The sequence below is a fragment of the Chrysoperla carnea genome, chromosome 1 (genome assembly GCF_905475395.1).
Source record: "Chrysoperla carnea chromosome 1, inChrCarn1.1, whole genome shotgun sequence".
Lineage (NCBI taxonomy): Eukaryota > Metazoa > Arthropoda > Insecta > Neuroptera > Chrysopidae > Chrysoperla > Chrysoperla carnea.
Window position 1 is genome coordinate 46,845,723 of NC_058337.1, and position 19,810 is coordinate 46,865,532.

A 19,810-nucleotide genomic window follows, 5' to 3' on the forward strand; every position below is an offset into this window, starting at 1 on the left:
TCACTCAGTTTGACGTGTTCTGATAATGGATAATTTTTTCGTCATTTAACTTTTGTGACAGAGGAGAATAGATAATTCAAAGCAAAAATTGTAATCTACTGAAGAATAAATTAAATTGCAGGAGGTGGAACAAAATTTCAAACAAAAAATATTTGTTTAAAAAAAATAATCTTCCCTTCAGAAATTTTACCGATTTTCTTTGTTATTACTAAGTAGCTTCTGCATAGTATATTGTGCAACAAGTGCAAATTTTACTCGAAAGTCAAGGAGCAGTTACGTTTTTCGCGGGTATGTGTGTATTTATGTATGTGTATTTGTTTGCAAATTTCTTTATTAACTCGTATCTTCCAAACGGTTCAAATGATTTCGATAATTAAGGCATCGTTACAGTCGTCTTAAAACGCAAAGTTTTTTAGATAGGTATTTGACCAAGAACAAACTGTCGGTTTTTTGGCTTGAAATAAAAATACGTAAATAAATAAAAAAATTAACCAAACCTAGCCCATGTTATATTTATGTATTTATCTGGCAGAGAACAGTACGAAAAAGAAGTGTGACCAAAATCGTTTATCGAGTTATTTTTTGATCGATTACAGACTTTTTGCTATATCCCGTATATAGTCTCAGGTCTTTTTGATAAAATTATCCTATTATATTATAATAGGGAATATTCATGAAATTTAAATTTGGTTCAAATATTTTCTTCCGTAACTTTAATGACTCGACATTTCAACTAAACCATTATTTTTGTAATTAATATCTTTTTAATTACTTAAAATTAATTAATAAAAGTACAAATTCAGTGAGGGCAATTGAAAATTTCTTAATATGAAAATTCAAATTTTTATACGGACGTGACATCAAAGTACGGGCTTGTCAAATTTGTTGACATACTGTATGATATTAATTACTTACATTTTATATGGTATCCCATTAAATTATACTATTCTACGGCTTTTTATTAGAAAACTTAATAATAACAAGTGTAAATTCTGTGTTGTAAATTCATATTTTAAAGTGTAAATTATACATTGAACTATCACCAATTGACAGATCTTGCAATTGATATTGGTCACTTATACGTCATCCACAGAGAGCGACAAAAAACTGCCTTTAAATATCTCACAATTATAATGTATTTTAAATATTTGTTTACATTTAATTACAGCATATTTAAGCAGTATTTATATTTTTTACTTTGTTATAACGGTGTAAACAATGAATTAAAAATATTAAAAAAAGTACAAAAATATTCCCTATTAAATTTATTTTATTAATTATTGCACTATTCGAAAATATAAAAAAAAGAAGATTTGTTTTTCTGAAGAATACTATTTCAGTGGCATTTTCTTTTATTAAAGTTTGAAAATAAAAATTGTATCTTTTTCAATATTAATGCATAGTGAATGAATCCAGTAGTTGTATATCACATGAAACAATCGAATAATAGTATAGTAATTAGATAAACTGATGATAGACAATTAGATTATCGTTGAATGATGTACAAATAAACCGAATATTGTTCAAACGGTTACTCTAACTATATTTAAATTTGTTACAATTTGCCAATGTTGGTACTTAACGAAAATAAATAAATAAATTGTATACTTTTTTGAATTGCAATCAAACAAAGAGTGTTTTAAATTGAAATAAAGTGACATTTATTTTACATATGGTTACTGACAATTAATAAATTATTTTCAATTGAATTCTGTTTCGTTGTGTGAACCAGACACTTCTCTTACCGGCTCCAATTCGCACCCAACAAAGAATTTTTTTTTCTTCGGAATTTTTGCTTAAAGATTACTTAGACCTGAAAGAAGCAAATATGAAATTTAAGTATTTATGAACTCTCATTATTAGAAGTAAGAACTCTCATTATAAGTATTATTCAATACGAATAGAGATTAATATTAGTCAGGGTTGATACATTTAAACCGCTGATTTTGTTCTCTAGGGCTACCATTACTGGATACGATTCCAAGGCCTGTCTTTCTGAAATAAAATCACAGATTCCGGTTTTTATGGAGGCAGTAATTTTGGTGTTTCCTTCAGTATTAGCAGTTATTTATAGCATCAATATTGAAAACTTTTGAAGATTTGTTTTTGCGGTAATACGTATTCGTTTCATTTACTAACTAACTCCTCGTAATGTAAAAGGAATTAAATTCAAGTATGTTATCGATTGCAACTGATTATAAATAATGTTTTTATATATATTTATTTATTTTTTCCTTTAAATTATTATTTTCGATTATAATGATTTTAGGAATAGTGTGAAATTTACTTTGTATCAAATGTCTTGGTAACCATTGATTGCGTCCGACCGAAGATTTGGCTTCGATTTTGGCTACTTTCGACTAAAAAATTCACTTTCAGCCGAAAACCGTCCGAAACTGAAGGTCGTTTTTTTGATAAATTGCATCAAGGATATTATTTCAACTAGTTTTCTACATTATATAGTCAATATAAACATTAAAATTTCGTAGCCAATCTTGAACATAATTCTTTAGAGCTCTTCGGTTTTAGCTTTGCCTTGGGCTAAAAGGTTGTGGCGATAACCGGATAGTTGGCTCCGGTCTGAAATCGACCTTCAGTCGGACACTAGAATGGAGGTAGATTGAAGAACAATGGTCAATATGGTTTTATTTTCGAATAAACTACAAAATAGAATCTTTTCCTAAAAAACCAAAAAATTTTGATTCTTCGGCTTTTTTACCAGCTGATAATTTCATATTATTTATATAAATAATACTCAACATGTGCACGTCCTTAGATATTAAAGGTGAAAGGTAAAAAAAAAAAGTTTTTTGACAATATCTAGTTTCCGTTGCCTTCAATCGTATTTACATTTATTATAAAAGTGGTAGAGAATTTCTACAATTTTTTTCTGAAACTCTTTTTGTACGTCGAACCGTTTTTGAAATGGAGCGCAGAAGATGGAGCACTCAGCTTAACGTACTTCTATGGTGGTCAATATTTATAAATATAAAGTATATTAAACAATTATTAAAATAGTATTAAATGAATAACTACGTAAAAAGACCGACAGTGCCAATCGTGAATCCCAGTCTATTATATGGTTTTTTTACTTAATTATTCATTAAATACTACTTAAATAATTATTTAATATCTTATACTAATAAATATTGAGCCTGCACTAGGGTACAGCTGAGCACTCCATCGTCTGCTCCCTCTATTTCAAGAACGATCCAACGTTTTAAAAAAGGTTTCAGGCATTTGTCGATTATTTCATCCTACACAACTCTTATAATAAATGATTACACGATTGAAGGCAAAGGAGAATATTCTCAAGAAACTGTGACCATATGTAAATTTTGAAACAACATTTGTACTATTAAAATAAACGTTTGTGAAAAAAAATCAGCTTATTCCATTTGATTACGAGGTTGACCACTTTTTTTACTAAGATGATCGGGTTATTGTATTATGCACGTAAAGTACATGTTTTTATTGAAAATATATCTCTTACAAGTCGCAAAATCTTTTTGAACAAAATGTATCCCATTTACTATTAATATCTTATCAAACAAACCTGTATACATTATGCTAATATTTCTCATTATCAGTTTGTTTGTTTATTTACCACCTTAAAACATGTTTCAGAGAATAAAATCTTTACGCACACACTTCTTGTCCACACCTTTTGCCGCACCCCATACAACCTACTTCGTTAACATATTTTGTTGAAAATTCGAAATTTCAATAATTCTTTATTTTGATACACCATTATTATAAGTTTTTGATTTATACCTTTCTACCTGCTTCGTTCGTTTCTATAAATAATTTATTTCAATTTCTGTATACATTATTAGTTACAAAAAGCAAAATATTGCTGCTACTGAACCAAAAAATGGAATATTCTAGATCTAGATTATTTGCGTATACCACTCAAGTATTATAATCCATCATGTTCGAAAATAATTAATTGCTGAAATACATTGAAAATTTATAATCACTTTTGATGGATATGACCTATACAAGGCAAACCAAAACCTTTTCGATTCAAAAATTATAGTATGCATTGATAATATAACTACAATAAAAACTACTTTATACAACTTTGCTATAGACGTGCCTAAAAAGATTGTTATTTTTTCCTAAAATTTAAAATCCTAAAAGACAATGAAAAATATTGCTTTTCTGTTACCATGCATGTTAGAATAACTAGTATTTAACTAACATTAACCGCGCAATTACAAGTATTTAATGTTAACCCCTGATTTGGCTGCTAATGATGAGCTCTGATTTGCCTGCTAATCTAATGTAATTGTTTGTTCACAATGTATTCGAGAATTATCCTTAGTATAATGTATTCGGGAGCTATTTCGCTACATCAACTACATGATAGGCACATAAATGCCATTTTTCGGGATTAAAACAATAACTTTCTAGCATAAAATTAAAAATTTATTTAATTAAATATAAATCTATTAAATTTAATTCATTATTTTTGATAATATATTATTTGAATACGTAGAAAAATATTTTTGAATTTGATGCAATGTATAATAATCTAGCCAAACATGGCCTGGAGGTAGATAATTAAACAGGGTAGGCAGTATTTTCCGCGAATTTTGTCTATATTAAAATTTTTCGTAGAAATATTAACAAAATTACTGAATTCTGTTTTAGACATGATTCTAACGAATGAGCTTTCAACTTCATCCTCTAATTGTAAAACAATTGCCACATGTACCGTTTTATTTTATTTTATATTGTAAAACATTATCAGCTTATCAGACGTTATTTTAAAAATAGACGTTAATCAAAAACATTGATTAACAAGAGATTCACATAATTTTCCATGTTTTTGTCTCGTAGAATCGATTTTTTATTTCCCATAAAACCATCCAACCCGGTTCTACCGGTCAAAAAAACATAGGAAATGAACTGACTGGAGTAACTTTACAATCATCAGTATTACTACAATGCGCTCATATGTTGGCTTTTGTGCTGTGTTGATGTTCTTAGTTGAATTTTGAGAAGTTTTCACCTGTCTGATAAAACATAATCTATTCAAAGACTATTTTGGAAAAACTATCCCGGTATGCATTTCACTAAAGCGTATTGGCTAATCCAATGTTATTGCTCACGACACTAAGCCGATCTAACTCAATATCTCCTTCATTCTTTTAATAATTATTAATAATGTAATATTCCATTCAACTCCACCTGTGTTTTCTAATCATTAATAAAGTTTTTACTTTTAAATTATCTTTGACACAAGTGGTTACATTTTCGAAAGACAATGCTTCAATATGCTAAACTAAATTCGTGTCAAGGAAATCTTAGCGTATAAGTGAAATAATATTTATCCGACAAAAATTTGTGATATTCCATATTATTATTTATTGTAGAAAACTTTAATTTGTGGTATTATTAACTTGTTGCGTGCGAAAAGGAAAAATTTAAGAAAACAAAAAATAATTTTTTTTGTGTGTGCTTAAAATATTAAATTCAGTTTTAATAAATGCATTTGTAAGTTTATTAAATAATTTTCTAGATAATGAAATGATAGTTATTAAAATATTTTAAAAAAACACACTATTTAAGAAGAAATAACATGTAAAATTATTTTATCATTTTCGTACATTTTTCACTAATATTTTGCTTGATTTTATGGTTTTTTTAAAATTTGCGTAGTTTACCTGTAATCAAACCGATAAATACGTTTATAAATACTTTGTTAAAATTTATTATCCAAATCCATAAGCAGTTTAAAAAAACGTTTAATGAGGATTATATATGTTTTGTTTGTAATGTAACTTTATCATGTTTGTTATGTTAAATCGATTGTTATTATTATTATTATTTATTTTCAAATTGAATATATTCCAATTTGTAATGTTGATTTTTTTTAAAATTTATTTAGTTTTCAAGTTGCTGGGGCTATTTACACTTATAAATATTGCCAATTTGTGTTGATTAAAAATAAACAATTTGAACATACAAATAATAATTATTCCGTTCAGTCTATGTTTAATTGCATATTCAATTCAAATATTATTATACCATGTATATATGAAATATATCAAGGTATATTGAGTTTAATCCCAAGTATGTAACGTTTAGAAACAACGAAAAGAGAAGCTGAAATTCGCATAGCGTGCTCAGAACAACTATTTTATTTTTAAACGTACAGTATGGTCTTACGTATTATGTACCTTCATCGTAGGATGCTTAACTTTAATTTGCGCAACCGACATCCCCTATGTTTGATGCGCATCTCCAGTTTTAATTACTCTTTGAGTTTAGATTTGAACTGTATCATTATAAATAGATTTAAATAATTGAATATTCATAAAAAGTAATTAAGCTTCATTCACGTTCAAAAGTAGCGTCCACTTTTGTTTATTTTTAATAATTGTTGAAAATCGTACTTCTTAATGAATGCATCATCAAAACAAAAGTAAGGTATACGTATTGGTTGCGTTACCTGTAAGAACTACGAGAAATACAAAATTTTGTTTTCACTATAAATTTACTGAATTTGTTCAATTATTATTAATCAATATTACCTCAATAGAAGACGAATATATCGAGTGTGGGTAATTATTACTGGATACCCTGGTTGCTCCTTGGTACAAACCTTACTTCAAGTTCATTTTTTTCTTTCGTTTTCGAAACATAGCTAATGGAATCTCTTCGTAAAGAAATAAGCTTACTACAACCTGGGGCTTTGGAAAAGAAAAAAAAACAAAAAGTTAACGAGGTACGTACCTGGATATCCGGGTGTGGGCATTAGGGTTAAACAACACGTTGTTTATGTGAAAAGTTCGTACAAGCATAACCTTCCGCCAATAAACATTAAAGAAGGATATCTAATCAAGAAATATCTCATCGAGGATTTGACGATCGTCATTGAGAACATGGATCTGTGGTCACTCATAATGCGGAAGATTGTTAAGTCGAAACTTATCAACGTCAATAGCTTTGTTTTTTAATTTTTAATTTAAAAATAAAAATACATAATTTACAGCGAAAAGAACAGAAGTCGTACCGGAAATCCCACCGTTCATAACAAATTTTTTTATTTGAATATAGATTAAAATAATGCGTACAGGATTATTTAGTTTGGGACATAATGCACTCAGAAAATTTACTTCTTCAATTTTCTAACATTGTCAACATACGAATTTACTTTCCAAACTTAAGTATGTTCATTTAACACTCGCAAAAAGTGTCTAGCGGAATTCAAGTATTATCGAGTTAGGACAAAATAATTTTTCCATTAATTTTTTATTAGCTTTATTCATCATTCAATCTTAAGCAAATTCTGCCTTAAAGATTGAATAATTGGAAATTTTCCACTCGAAAATCCAATTTTTAAATTTAACCATTCCGTAATTCCACTAGTGTCAAAATTCTACTACTCGGCTACATGGATGATTACACTTTTTTAATCATTCAACAACCGATTCGTTTACAATGGGGTATTTTTCGTTCATGACGAAATCCAAAACTGAAAATTGCGTTTAGTTTAAAAAAAAAGTTTTTTCTTGTCATATTTAATTCAAAAGAAAAAAAATTTCAACATCGAAACAAAAAGAGATTATCATAAAACAAATAAAATAGTAAGTATATGTTATGCTGTGGTACGAATCCAAACATACGAACGACATGCCTACCTATGGTATACAACAAAAAACGAAACCTCTATAAATAATACACATTTTTCAACTATACAAAAATAAACTTTTTTTATTTCGTATTAAAAGCGATTATAAATTCGTAAAAAAATAAACTTCTGTTATAGCTTCTGGTATAATATCACGTACTTTATTTGTTTTTTAAGATTACAAACACAAAAGTTTTTGTCAAAATTTTTTTGTTTGTTTGAAATATGATAAATGTTATTTTATTAAACCAAGTACAACTTCATTTATCATTCTCGGTATTCTTTTCCAAAGAAAAAAAAATCGTGACCCAAATGCATATGGTTTGTTATTTATTAATTTTTATCCCGTTCTTGTTTTAAATAATTTTAGTAATCCGTATCAAGAACGTAAATAGACTGAAATTTTTTCATCTAATATATAAATACCTCGACTCACGGTGTTCGTGTATAAACTCCTCCGAAACGGCTTGACGGATTTTAATTAAAATTTTTTTTTGTACATTCGGTAGGTATGAGAATAGTTTGTAAGGTATTTTTCGCCCTACTACTTCTACTCTAACGTGGTGAAAAAGGGAATGAATTTTTGTATATTGACGGTCCATATAAATAATTTTATAGACAAATATGGGTCAATGTTTGCTAAAATGGCGATGTTTTTACTAAGGTTGTCTTAACTTCATGTGGCTTATAATATTTACAAAAGAGAATTCTGATTATTCTTTTCACAAGCAGTATGTTAGTAATGTTTCTTTATAAATCGAAAATCGGAAACTTAATAAATATTTTATCTAATATCGTAAATTTTAAAATAGTATCTACAATAGGTACAGTAATCGAAAAAAAAAAATATGTATTCTATTAATTTAAATTTGAAAATAAATATTCTTTTGTACAGTATATTTTATCATTGTACCAAAAATTTGAAACAATGCTTGTAATGGTATGTGTATAAAATTCAAAACTGGTATTGTAATTCAACGGACCTAATGCTAGCAAATTAGACATAGGTCTACATAAAAGCGGAATTATACTGAAGCAACACTGGGCGATATATGCGTCGATATTTGTTATCAAGCTTATTGCAGGCGTGCGATTTCCAAGCATAAAATTCAATTAGATTTGTCCAGATACCATGTTGCATGCTACAAGCTGCATCGATCCGTTCACTGTTGGATAGACGACGACACTGTTCAACTTGAACAAATTTTTTATGGCTTTGTGTTCCCTTTATCTCTATTGAAAGATTATCATACTTCAATGTCGCATGCTACATGTTGACTCAGTGGAATTGCGCCTTAAGTGTAAAGTTTGTGTTTACTGAGCAGGCTAGGTGGGGGGTACCTAATTAGAATAATTAGAGCTGCAGGTGAAAAAAGAACGAAAAAAATAGAAAGTATTCAGGTAATCAACATACATAGAGTTTACTCTATGTGCGGACATCTCTTGTTATGTGTGTATTGTGCGTAAATTTCCGAGCGCTCTCATGGAATATTGAAGTAAGTATTAGTAGATTTATTCACGCATTGATTCATTGACATAAAGCGCTTTGTTAACATGACATTCGAAAAGATTAGCTACTCAACGACATATGGCACTACTAATAGGCCTGTTATAAAAGTTATTGTTATCAAAAAGTTCAGTGCCCACAAATGTTTACGAAACTATTTCAATTTTAATAATCTTCATGTAGCCAAGAAAAGGTCAACTCCTCAGGTGCCGAAAACAAAAGATGAGACCGTTACAGATATAAAAAATCGAAGCAGTGTTTGAATTTCAATTTAAATTCTAGGTTACTATAAAACTTCATTTACTTATGACAATGCCATCCAAAATCTTTTGTTTTTGTATGGTTATTATATTATTTTTCAATACAAGTTAACATAATGAAATAAAAATTGATAAAAACACAAGAAATTTTATTATTGTAAAATGAAAAAAGACATTAATTTATCTTTATTTTTGTAAAACCACGTACACAAGTAAATTGGTACGGAAGGAATGTACACACAAGAAATATTCAAGTAAAATAATTAATTACTGTTTAAAAGTTCAATGCGTATACACACAATATTAATTGATCTTTTAAAGTATAGCATAACATACAGCTTGATATAGTGCTATGATGATGACTGTCTGGTGACGTGAAACAATATTTTAAGAAAGTTTACACGTCATTTATACATATAATTTTTAAAGAACATTTTACATCGCTAATTATTAATTTAATGATGGAACTAATTAATAACAATTAAGGGCTATAAATTCGAATCTGCTTTCGTAAGACAAATGAAATGCGATGATCAAAGTACATGATCTTACCTTTCTCACTAAATATTTTTAGTTTTTAAAAATATTTAAGGATTGCTGGATCAGATCTTTTTCTTTCTGACTAATATTTACTTGGAGGTCCGTTGCTCTTTTAGAGAACCTAAATCGTGTATAAAAAACTGTTAAATATTTTTAAAAAATAAACGTAGAATCGAGAAAATTAAAGTGAACAAAACAATACACCTTTACATTTTCTAAAGCGGAACTGGGCACGCAATTAAAAATTTCAAATGAAAATACTTTCCCGGCATAAAAATTGCATAGATTTTGCTTAAAGAATAAAACATCTCGAAACAAGAATTATAAGCATTGAAATTACTTGTATATTATCTGGCTCCAGTCGTACCTATTTCATGTATTCATCTGAAGTCTATTTCTTATAAAAACAATTTAAACTTGAAGTAAAAACAAAGAAGAAATAATTCTAGTACCTATATCCGGAGATAAAAAATGCATGAAAAACTGAATTTTTTATTTAAAATTCTATTTTTAAAATTCTCACATACATTAATAATCCTCTTAAATAAATGAAAGCTTTTATAGAAATCGGCCCACATTATTATCGATTTTTTTGTAAAAGATAATAATTTTTCAGGCTAGGGACAAAAATTACGTTGCTTCTGGAGATATCCTTTTAGAAGTTTAAAGCATAGTTTCTTGTCACATTCATAGGGTTTGCAAACTTTTTGTACATCTCTTATATTATTATTATAATTATATGAAGAATTATTTTACATGAATGTTATACACACTCAAATTTGTTAGATGTAAAGGTATTTCGAGTATATACTTTTAAACGAACTTCATATGTACGAGTACGTTTATAATATTTGAAACGGCTGCTTTGTATAATGTAACATTCAACGAATTTAATATGTTTGTTAAACACATTATTTGAATAATTCGTTTATTAAATATTGTAAACAATTTATTCTTTAATTCCAAGTTCAACATTCAGATATCTTCCAACGAAACGAAAATGCAGCCTGTTTTTATTCTTTACTCTAACTTGTATATATATATATATATTACTAATATATAAAATATAGGAACTTGAACTTCACTCACGTTTTCAGTTTTTAGAGAAAACAGTAATTCCTTTGCAAGTAATTTATATAATTAAAAAAAAAATTTTTAATCCTAAAAGGAACCTATGTATTTATCCGAAATATACCAAGGTATACTAAGTTTAGTCCCAACTTTGGTACAGGTATAAAATCACCTAATTAGTCCATTTTCGGTTGTCTGTCTGTCTGTCGTCTGTCGTCTGTCCATCAAAAACGAAAAGAGATATCAAGCTGAAATTTTTATAGCGTTCTGAGGACGTAAAAAGTGAGGTCGAGTTCGTAAATGAGCAACATAGGTCAATAGGGTCTTGGGTCCGTAGGACCCATCTTGTAAACCGCTAGAGATAGAACAAAAGTTTTAAATGTAAAAATGTTCCTTATAACAAATAAACAACTTTTGTTTGAAACATTTTTTCGTAAACATCACTGTTTACTCGTGAGAGCGCTAATTATGCGCAAATTTTATAGTATGTATTATATGGGAATATCAAATTATATATGTGACATGTATGTATATGTAATGTGACAGAAAAATTAACACTGTTTATACATGGTATTTCAACATTTCAACAATTAACTTATAATAAATTAAATATTCCAAAAAAAAATCTATTAATATGGATAGGTTTCGATTTTACATCCTTCATTATAAAGACCGTTACCAAAGAACTTACTAATAATATTTCAAGATAATGTACATTAAAAAAATGTCGGTCGGTCGGATACTTTTTTTTGTCCAACCCCCCATCTGCCGAAAGTGAGACAAGGAAGTTGGTACCTATTGCGCTCGTATTAGTGGATCATGTACAAAAGGTACAAAAATTAAAAATTACAATCGATGCTCAAATTTTTGAGCCATAACAAAAGAATCTGATCAATTCTCTTCATAGAACTGCTTTTAAGCGCATTATCACACCAGAAAATTGTCTTTAAATTTATTTAAATGACCGCTCACGTAAATAAGAATTTAGTATTCTCTTAATATGTTGAAATGAGAATTCACAATTGAATAAACTGAAAAACCTTTGTATGACTATAACTGTACACTTAAAATATTATTAAATTATTCATGAATAAGAAAATTTATACATAACGAAAGATAATGGGTTTTTGTATGATGCTAGCTATTTCTACAATCGCACCGTTGACAACATTTTGGAGTGTTGCTACTTTCTAAGACTCTACCTCATTTACGTTCCAAACCGTTTTTGTACATAGCATAAATGAAACGACATTTCTAACATAAAATATAATTAATTTATATTAATGTAGCTGAATAAATAAATTGTAAATTAATTACTATTTATATGATATAATATTAAATTGTTATCATATTTTTTTTGTAAATAAAACATTATTTTTGTTAATCGGGTTAAGTATTTTATCATTTTCAAAGATGTAAAAAAAAGAGTAAAGAATAGCCAAAATTTCATACTACGAACCAAATATTCAGAAAATATTTATCTGAGAATTCGTATAAAAAAAGGTTTTGGTTAAATTTTATGAAAATCTGGAAAATCATTCGGATACCAATTATTCTTGTACGTGCCAACACCATAATATGTTTTTCTCAAAAATTAAGAAAAATTGTGACCATTGAGATTATTCTACTTTTCAAGAACTAGCATTTCTAGGAAATTTTCCTAAGAACAAATTTCCATCCAGTTCTTGCAGGCTTCTTTGTAGTGTATTTTTATACCATGTATATATGAAGTATATCAAGATATACTAAATTTAGTCCCAAGTTTGTAAAAATATACCAACAAAATTTTGGTATATAGATATTTATAAAATCAACTAATTACTCGATTTTCCGTCCGTCTGACTAAAAAAATTACTCGAAAACGCAGAAAGATACCAAGCATGAAATTTTTATAGTGAGTTTAGGACGTAAAAAGTTAAGTCGAGTTCTTGAATGAACAACAAAGGTCAATTGGATCTTGGATCCGTAGGACCCATCTTGTAAACCATTGGAGATAGAGCAAAAGTTTAAAAGTATAAAATGTTCGTTAAAAAAAATAAACAACTTTTGATTGAAACATGTTTTCGTGAACAACATTGTTTACCCGTGAGGGGGCAAATTAATTCAAGAAACATTATATAGAATGTATACAGGTTCCTATTGTATTCAGTAGGTACCTGTATACTGAGGAAGTGAGAGGAAAGATACTCTTCTTACTTTGTGTGTAAGAGTGGGTATCTTTTATTACTTACATGACCTAAAAAAAACAAACCATTGCGTTATCAACACTGTCTATACATGATATTTCAACAATTAACGCAGTCACTTGTTTTTCATTAATATTATTAAGTTGTTCTGTGGGTTAGGTTACTTAAATTTAATATGGGGTTCTTTTTTATTGCGTCGTCATTCATAAAACTTAATTATTATTTTCATAAACTTAAACTTAATGGAAACTTTAACAGTCAATGTTATATGCCACACTTATTCTTGTTATACTTTGGATTATGATATTGTTTTTCTTTTATGTGCAAATCTAAAATATAATTTTCTTATTTTATTTACAGTTACAAAATTCATTCGAATTGGTATTGCGGATAAGAACGATAATCCGCCATACTTTGACAAGGCCCTATATGAAGCGGAAGTCGATGAAAATGAAGATATTCAACATACGGTCCTCACCGTCACCGCCAAAGATCACGATGAATGTAAGTCAAATTTTTTATTATTTTTATATTGTTAATAATTTCACCCCTTTTTCAATGTTATTTGAAATAATCACCGACTACCGACTCGTATTATTTAATTGCATTTGTTATTAATTCTAAACTAAAATATGGAACATATTCTCAATTCAGTTAGTTTTACACTCAAAACAGTAATTTGTTTCTATTCGAATAAAAGACATTCAAAAGCACGATGTGGATACTGTATTAGGAAAAAACAGTCGGCCATTATGTAGATGGCACGATGATCCGAAAAAGTTTTCAGAATGTGGTTGGTCTATTCTAGACAAAGACAGAAGGTTCTGGAATTTTCGTGAAGAGGCCTTTGTCCAATTTATAGGATAACTATTATTACTATAGGATAGACTATTATTATTATTATTATATATTGATTCTATATATAAATTAATGGTATTTGTGTACTGCTGAAAATCGAGAAATGGTGTCAAAATATGTCGATTTTCGTCACAGATGGTATTTAATATAAACTTTCTACATTTCCATGTCGAAAACAAGCACCAGGTGATCACGACGGGTAACGGCCAGCGTTTGATAGCTTAAAGAAAAAATTGATTCTTTAAATCATACGGCTGGTAAGACTATGAGTATGTGGTGAATAAATTACAAACAAAAATTATTTATTAAAAATATAAAAAATAAAATCGAAGGAAGCCAGTTTAATATTTTAATACAATTATGTAAAAACCAATTAAATATTCAAGAGTACTATACATCCGGTTAACATTTTTAGAAGGATGATTTAGGAAGGATTTAGAAGGATCATTTTTAGGATAGAAGTAGGTTCTTATAGCTTATAAATGATGGTTTAGTTTTTAATACATGTCATATTAAGCATAAAAATTGTTAAGTTTTGACAATATTTGTTAGTTTTCTTAACTTGGATACTACTGGTCCATGAAACTACTAAATTGTAAGTCGAAATATTGAAATGTCGAAAGTACAGATGAATAGAATATTTTAAGAGTAGATTTGTAATGCTAAAACTAGAACGACGAAGGTTTGTAAATTCAAACGATAGGGTACGACTAAGCTATAAATTATTTGATATGAAACATTTCCTTTCGATTTATGCAATTGTGTATACATCTTGATACACGTTTACTTCCCTCATATGAAATGTATATCCCTATATTTCTAAATCTATTCAACTGGAATGCTGTCGTTTGACTTTTCGTACATTTTGAATGTCACCACCAACGATCAACGACCACCGTATACTTGTGGTTGGAACAAGAAATGAGAGTAGAAAATGATAAAGAGTTTCTTCTAACATGTACATTGTACATAATCTATATAACAGAGAAACCTTTTTGAAATAACAAGTGTAGGTTATTGAAGAGTTGTGTACCACACACATAAGCAGAATGTATTTGGTCTTTCCTTTAAGTACAGAAATTATTTTGAGATAAGCTTGACAACTTTTAGATTTATGGTTTTAGTTATGTCTGTGTGTATGTATGATGTCCCACACAAAAGTATTTTATACTTTCATTTTGGCCATTTCAACGTTTAAACATTAGTAATGGTAAGGAACGAATAAGAATATTTTTTTAGTAAATATTTAATTTATGAGGTCAAATAACATCATACCTACAAGTTAACCTTATACCTTGTACAAATTTTGTAATTTTTCAAGCCACTAATTTTTTTCACATCACTATTCTCATCATCATTTTGACAGTTTAATGAACTGGTCAAGTATAATTTCAGTTTTCCGTATCACAAAAACAAAATACCAAACGTTTCCTTGAAATTTTTTTTTTATTCTACGTAAATCAACATAGTATTTTTATGTTTAACTTTTTATATGCTGTTTAAATGATCATTTTCAAGGTTGAAAACGATTAGAAACATTGGTAAATTTAAGTAACTGTAAAATGAGTTCGCTCATACTTATCCGATCAATTTAAACATACGAAGGTACAAAAAATCGCTTCTGGCTGAAATTTGGTAGGATTGTTCAAAATACGCGGGGTCAAAGGTTACAAAAGCGAGTTTTCGTGATTTTCAGCGAAACAGTAAGTTTTATCATAAAATTAGTTCAGACAATAATTTAAGATCAGTTATTTAAATTTATAAAATAGCTCCACTTTTTTCCTAAAAGCCAGCGTTTCTGAAAATTTAATTCAGCGTATTTAATCCTAAAATTCAGCGTACATTGAAAATTTAATAATATTTTCTAACAAATCAGTTATTATGTGAATTTACATTTAAAAAATATTTTTTATACAATTTTTTATCTTATTTTCTCAATTTCTAATGCAACAAGTTAATTAGTTGCTGTATTTCAATAATTTTAACTGGGTGTTTACTATACCATTTACATGTAAAGAACTGAAAATTAGTTATAACAGTCACCTTTACGTCAAAATTATCCACTACAATCGCTGGCAACGATTTGATTGTCCCTACCGTGACTACGTACCCAACGGAAGTTCAGAGATGTATACGGCGTGCTTATACATACTATGACGATTGAAATTCTTCCAACTTTTTGAATCGTTATATCTCAGAAACGGTGACTCTTTGGAAAAAAATTATACAGGCATTTGTATATTTAATTATTTGATCTACAATTTTGGACTGAGCTAATTTTATGATAAAATCTACTGTTTTGCTTATTATTGCAATAATATACCTACATAACTTGAAAAGTCTGAAAAATTCGTGCGTTAATTCAAGAAGGGTATAAAGAATGTTATCAGAAACCACGCGTGATAGGCGAGCCTTGAACAGTAAACTATAACTTTGGTGATGAAAAAATATCAAAATCCTAACACACTCACCGTGTCTTAAATTTGACAGGAATTTAAACACCAAAGACTATAAAGAGGAACGGATTTTACTTGGATTGATTTCATTTAAATTCACCATCATTTTAATTACAAAATACACATTTTCTTATATCACACAGCATATTTAACGAATTTTCTTATAATTAACTAAGTACAACTAATTATAGAATGTGAATTCCGTATACATGCTGGAAGAGAAGTAAGTTTAAGATTTCAACTTTAATATGCTTTATAGTGCCAAGTGAGTAATTTAGTCTACAATATAAAATAAGATTAATAATAATTGCATTTTATATAATACAAACTTTTTATTTTTTTGTATTCCACAATAAAATGCAACTTTAATGAAAATTATATATAAATACCGTGTGTATCAGAACCACTAGTCCAATATTAAGTTAAATATAAAATTTAATTTCTCATTGATACTGATGCAGCAAACGCTGCCTGACAAAAAATTAATCTTACAAATAACATATAAATACCAACAAATAAAAATATTTTTTTCTGAGGGCATTTTGTATAATGTACACTAATAAGATAAAACGTTTTGTCTTAATAGAAGAAGTATAAAGAAGCTGTTGAATTGTAGTACTTACTGATTAGACATGTATACAAACTTCAAACAAAACGATCGACTTTACAAAGTCTCTAGACTAAAATATAAATTATAATTAAATCTAACTAGCTTGGTACCCACCCGCTTCGCTGAACTTAGGTAAAGGCGACTAGATTAAAGCCATCTTGATTCCTCTCATTTATCTGCCTTTCATAATACTGGAGATAAGCATAGGGATTGTTTTACGCAGGTAAAATATATGTACAGTTTTCAATTTATATTTTAAAGGTAAAGTAGTCATAATTCATTATATATCTATTTCGTTCACCATTTTTACAAAAATGTATAATTCTGCTTTAAAATAATGTTCATAGATGGCGCAGTGTAATGTCAGAGGCAAATTTATTTTTTGTTAAAAAATATATCTTTATTAGTTGTAGCTCATGTGTTAGTCTTAGGTATGGAGTTATATTATTGTAAAGTTTCTTTCAAATCTATTCAGTAGTTTATGCGTGAACGCCTGATAAACAAAAAACAGACTAACAACCGCCAATTCCTTTGATAAGTAGAAGTTTCAACATTTCCAACCGATTCTATACCGAAAAATTTAATACTTTAAAGGGAGTGGGTTATACCTGAAACACCTGTTATATACATACAAAAAAGAAATCATCTTCTCGAACAGGAATATAAACTTTACAGTTTTACAAGTTTACTTTTTTATCACTTGAGGCGTCAAAGCTTCAGTTTATAATGTACATATAGATTATATAGAAAAACTTTATTTAAAAAGAAGAATTAACACAGTGAGTTTTATTCACAAGAAAGTCAACTATTTTTTATTTCGTAAGAAGATTTTTCGTTTTAAAAACGATGTTTATTATTTTATATTATCTTATTCCGTAGTTTGCTCTAAGTGCTAAAGATAACGTTTGCAAATATATTATGGTTGTAGGTCAGTGAGGGAGGATATAGGTATGTTGTATATATGTATATCGTATTTCTAAGTGCATTTGTACAACATACAGCGTATATTTATTATACGGAATAGGGATTGAGTAAAACATTTCAATTCAAAAACTTTATTACTGTTGATTTATTTCAAACAAAATATTAAAAAGAAAACTAATATAAATTTAATAAAACATAAAAATATATTCAATTTTACTCGATAAAAGTTTCATTTGTAGGAACTTCCAACTTTATAAGAATTTTGCCGAGTCCGATCTTCCGGAACCTGGGGACTTTAGTTATTCAGCTAATTCCGCTAAAAAAACGCTTTTTTTGCTTTCTTATAAGCGATATAGCTCGTAAATGGTGCACTTTAGGCTACTGGTGCAGTGGAACTTTTTGTTCATTAGATTTTTTCCTAGAACTTCGAATGAAAAAAAAATCAAAAATAAACTTTTTGTTGCAAATTTTTGTGAAAAATTGCGAAAAAAAATGCCGAGCAAACGCTATTTTTCAAATAAATTTATTTGTTTGCAAATAATTGTTTAAAAAAAAATTTACCCTACATCATGTAGCTGATACCTCAAAGAACAAAATTAGCTTTGAAACGTTTCATTTGATCTAATAGTTTTTAAACAATTCCATTTTGTTCTAGGTGTCTGAAAAAAGTGATTTACTTTGAGCAGGCCGGCAGGTCTGAGTTTATCCGATCGCAATCTCAATAACAGGAATCGAAAGTACAAAATGTAAATTTTATTTAGAAATTTTGTTGCCTATACCCATATTCAATATTAACTACAGTTACAGTGGTTTAAAAAATGGCAACATTATTGAGTAGAGGCTCTGTATCACCTAAAAAAACTTAAAATAAAAGGAAGATTCTTATGGAACATCTCAATTAAAAACTGAATATTTCAATTGGTTTAAAAAATTTTATTTTAGTTTCGGGATTTATATACTTCTGTAGGCATTTAAGACATTTTCTTTTTCCTTTTTAACTGAAAATGTGAAATGGCAGTGAAACGAACTTAGTCTGTGCTGGCTTTTCAGATAAGGTGTAGGTACTCGACTCAACTTCAAAATTAATATTCAAACTTTTTACCACTACTTACTGTTTTATTAGTATTCAAAAAAGACTGTGATAGCAACAGCTTTAACAATTTTATATTTTTGTTTTAATTATATTTTGGAAAAGACTGTAGAGAAAAGATGAACCATACTAAATAAAATTTCATTAAAAATATAATGCATTTTATGTTGAAACTAAAATAGAAAAATTATAACATTTTTACTATATATTAATTCATTCTTCCATTTAATCTTGTTCGAATGTTACTTCACTCTGTTTATAACTCAAAATCAAAATCATACAAATACAAAATCATTTGTGCCAGATCATCTGTTGTTTTCTTATGATTGACAGGCCTAATTGACTTCGAGACATTTTGCAAATTTCGCTTATAATCCAAATTTAAATCTTTGTTGCTTGATAATGAAATATCATTTATAATGAATAGTTGCAGTGCCTTGGAACTTTTAAAAAAATATACAGTTTTGCCTTACGGATATTAATAATTCAAATTATGAATATTTATGTAGTTTTTTTTATCAATATATCAAATTCCCCATTCACCTGCTTATTATTTAAAAAAAAATTCAATCATAAAAACAAATATTTTTTTTCGTCTCAATTGAGATTGAACTAAAAACATTATGGAAGAATAAATAACATTTGTGAAAAATTTCATCCTTGAAC

At 28.1% G+C, this 19,810-nt stretch overlaps 1 protein-coding gene across 2 annotated transcripts in view; it reads left to right on the forward strand.

The window, feature by feature from the left end:
- The window catches only part of LOC123305552 (neural-cadherin), a 569,174-nt gene that overhangs the window by 339,011 nt on the left and 210,353 nt on the right, over positions 1 to 19,810 (forward strand). For both annotated transcript variants that reach the window (XM_044887306.1, XM_044887307.1), the window contains exon 2: positions 13,567 to 13,710. In XM_044887306.1, the coding sequence (XP_044743241.1) occupies positions 13,567 to 13,710 (144 nt within the window). The remainder of the gene's footprint in view (positions 1 to 13,566; positions 13,711 to 19,810) is intronic.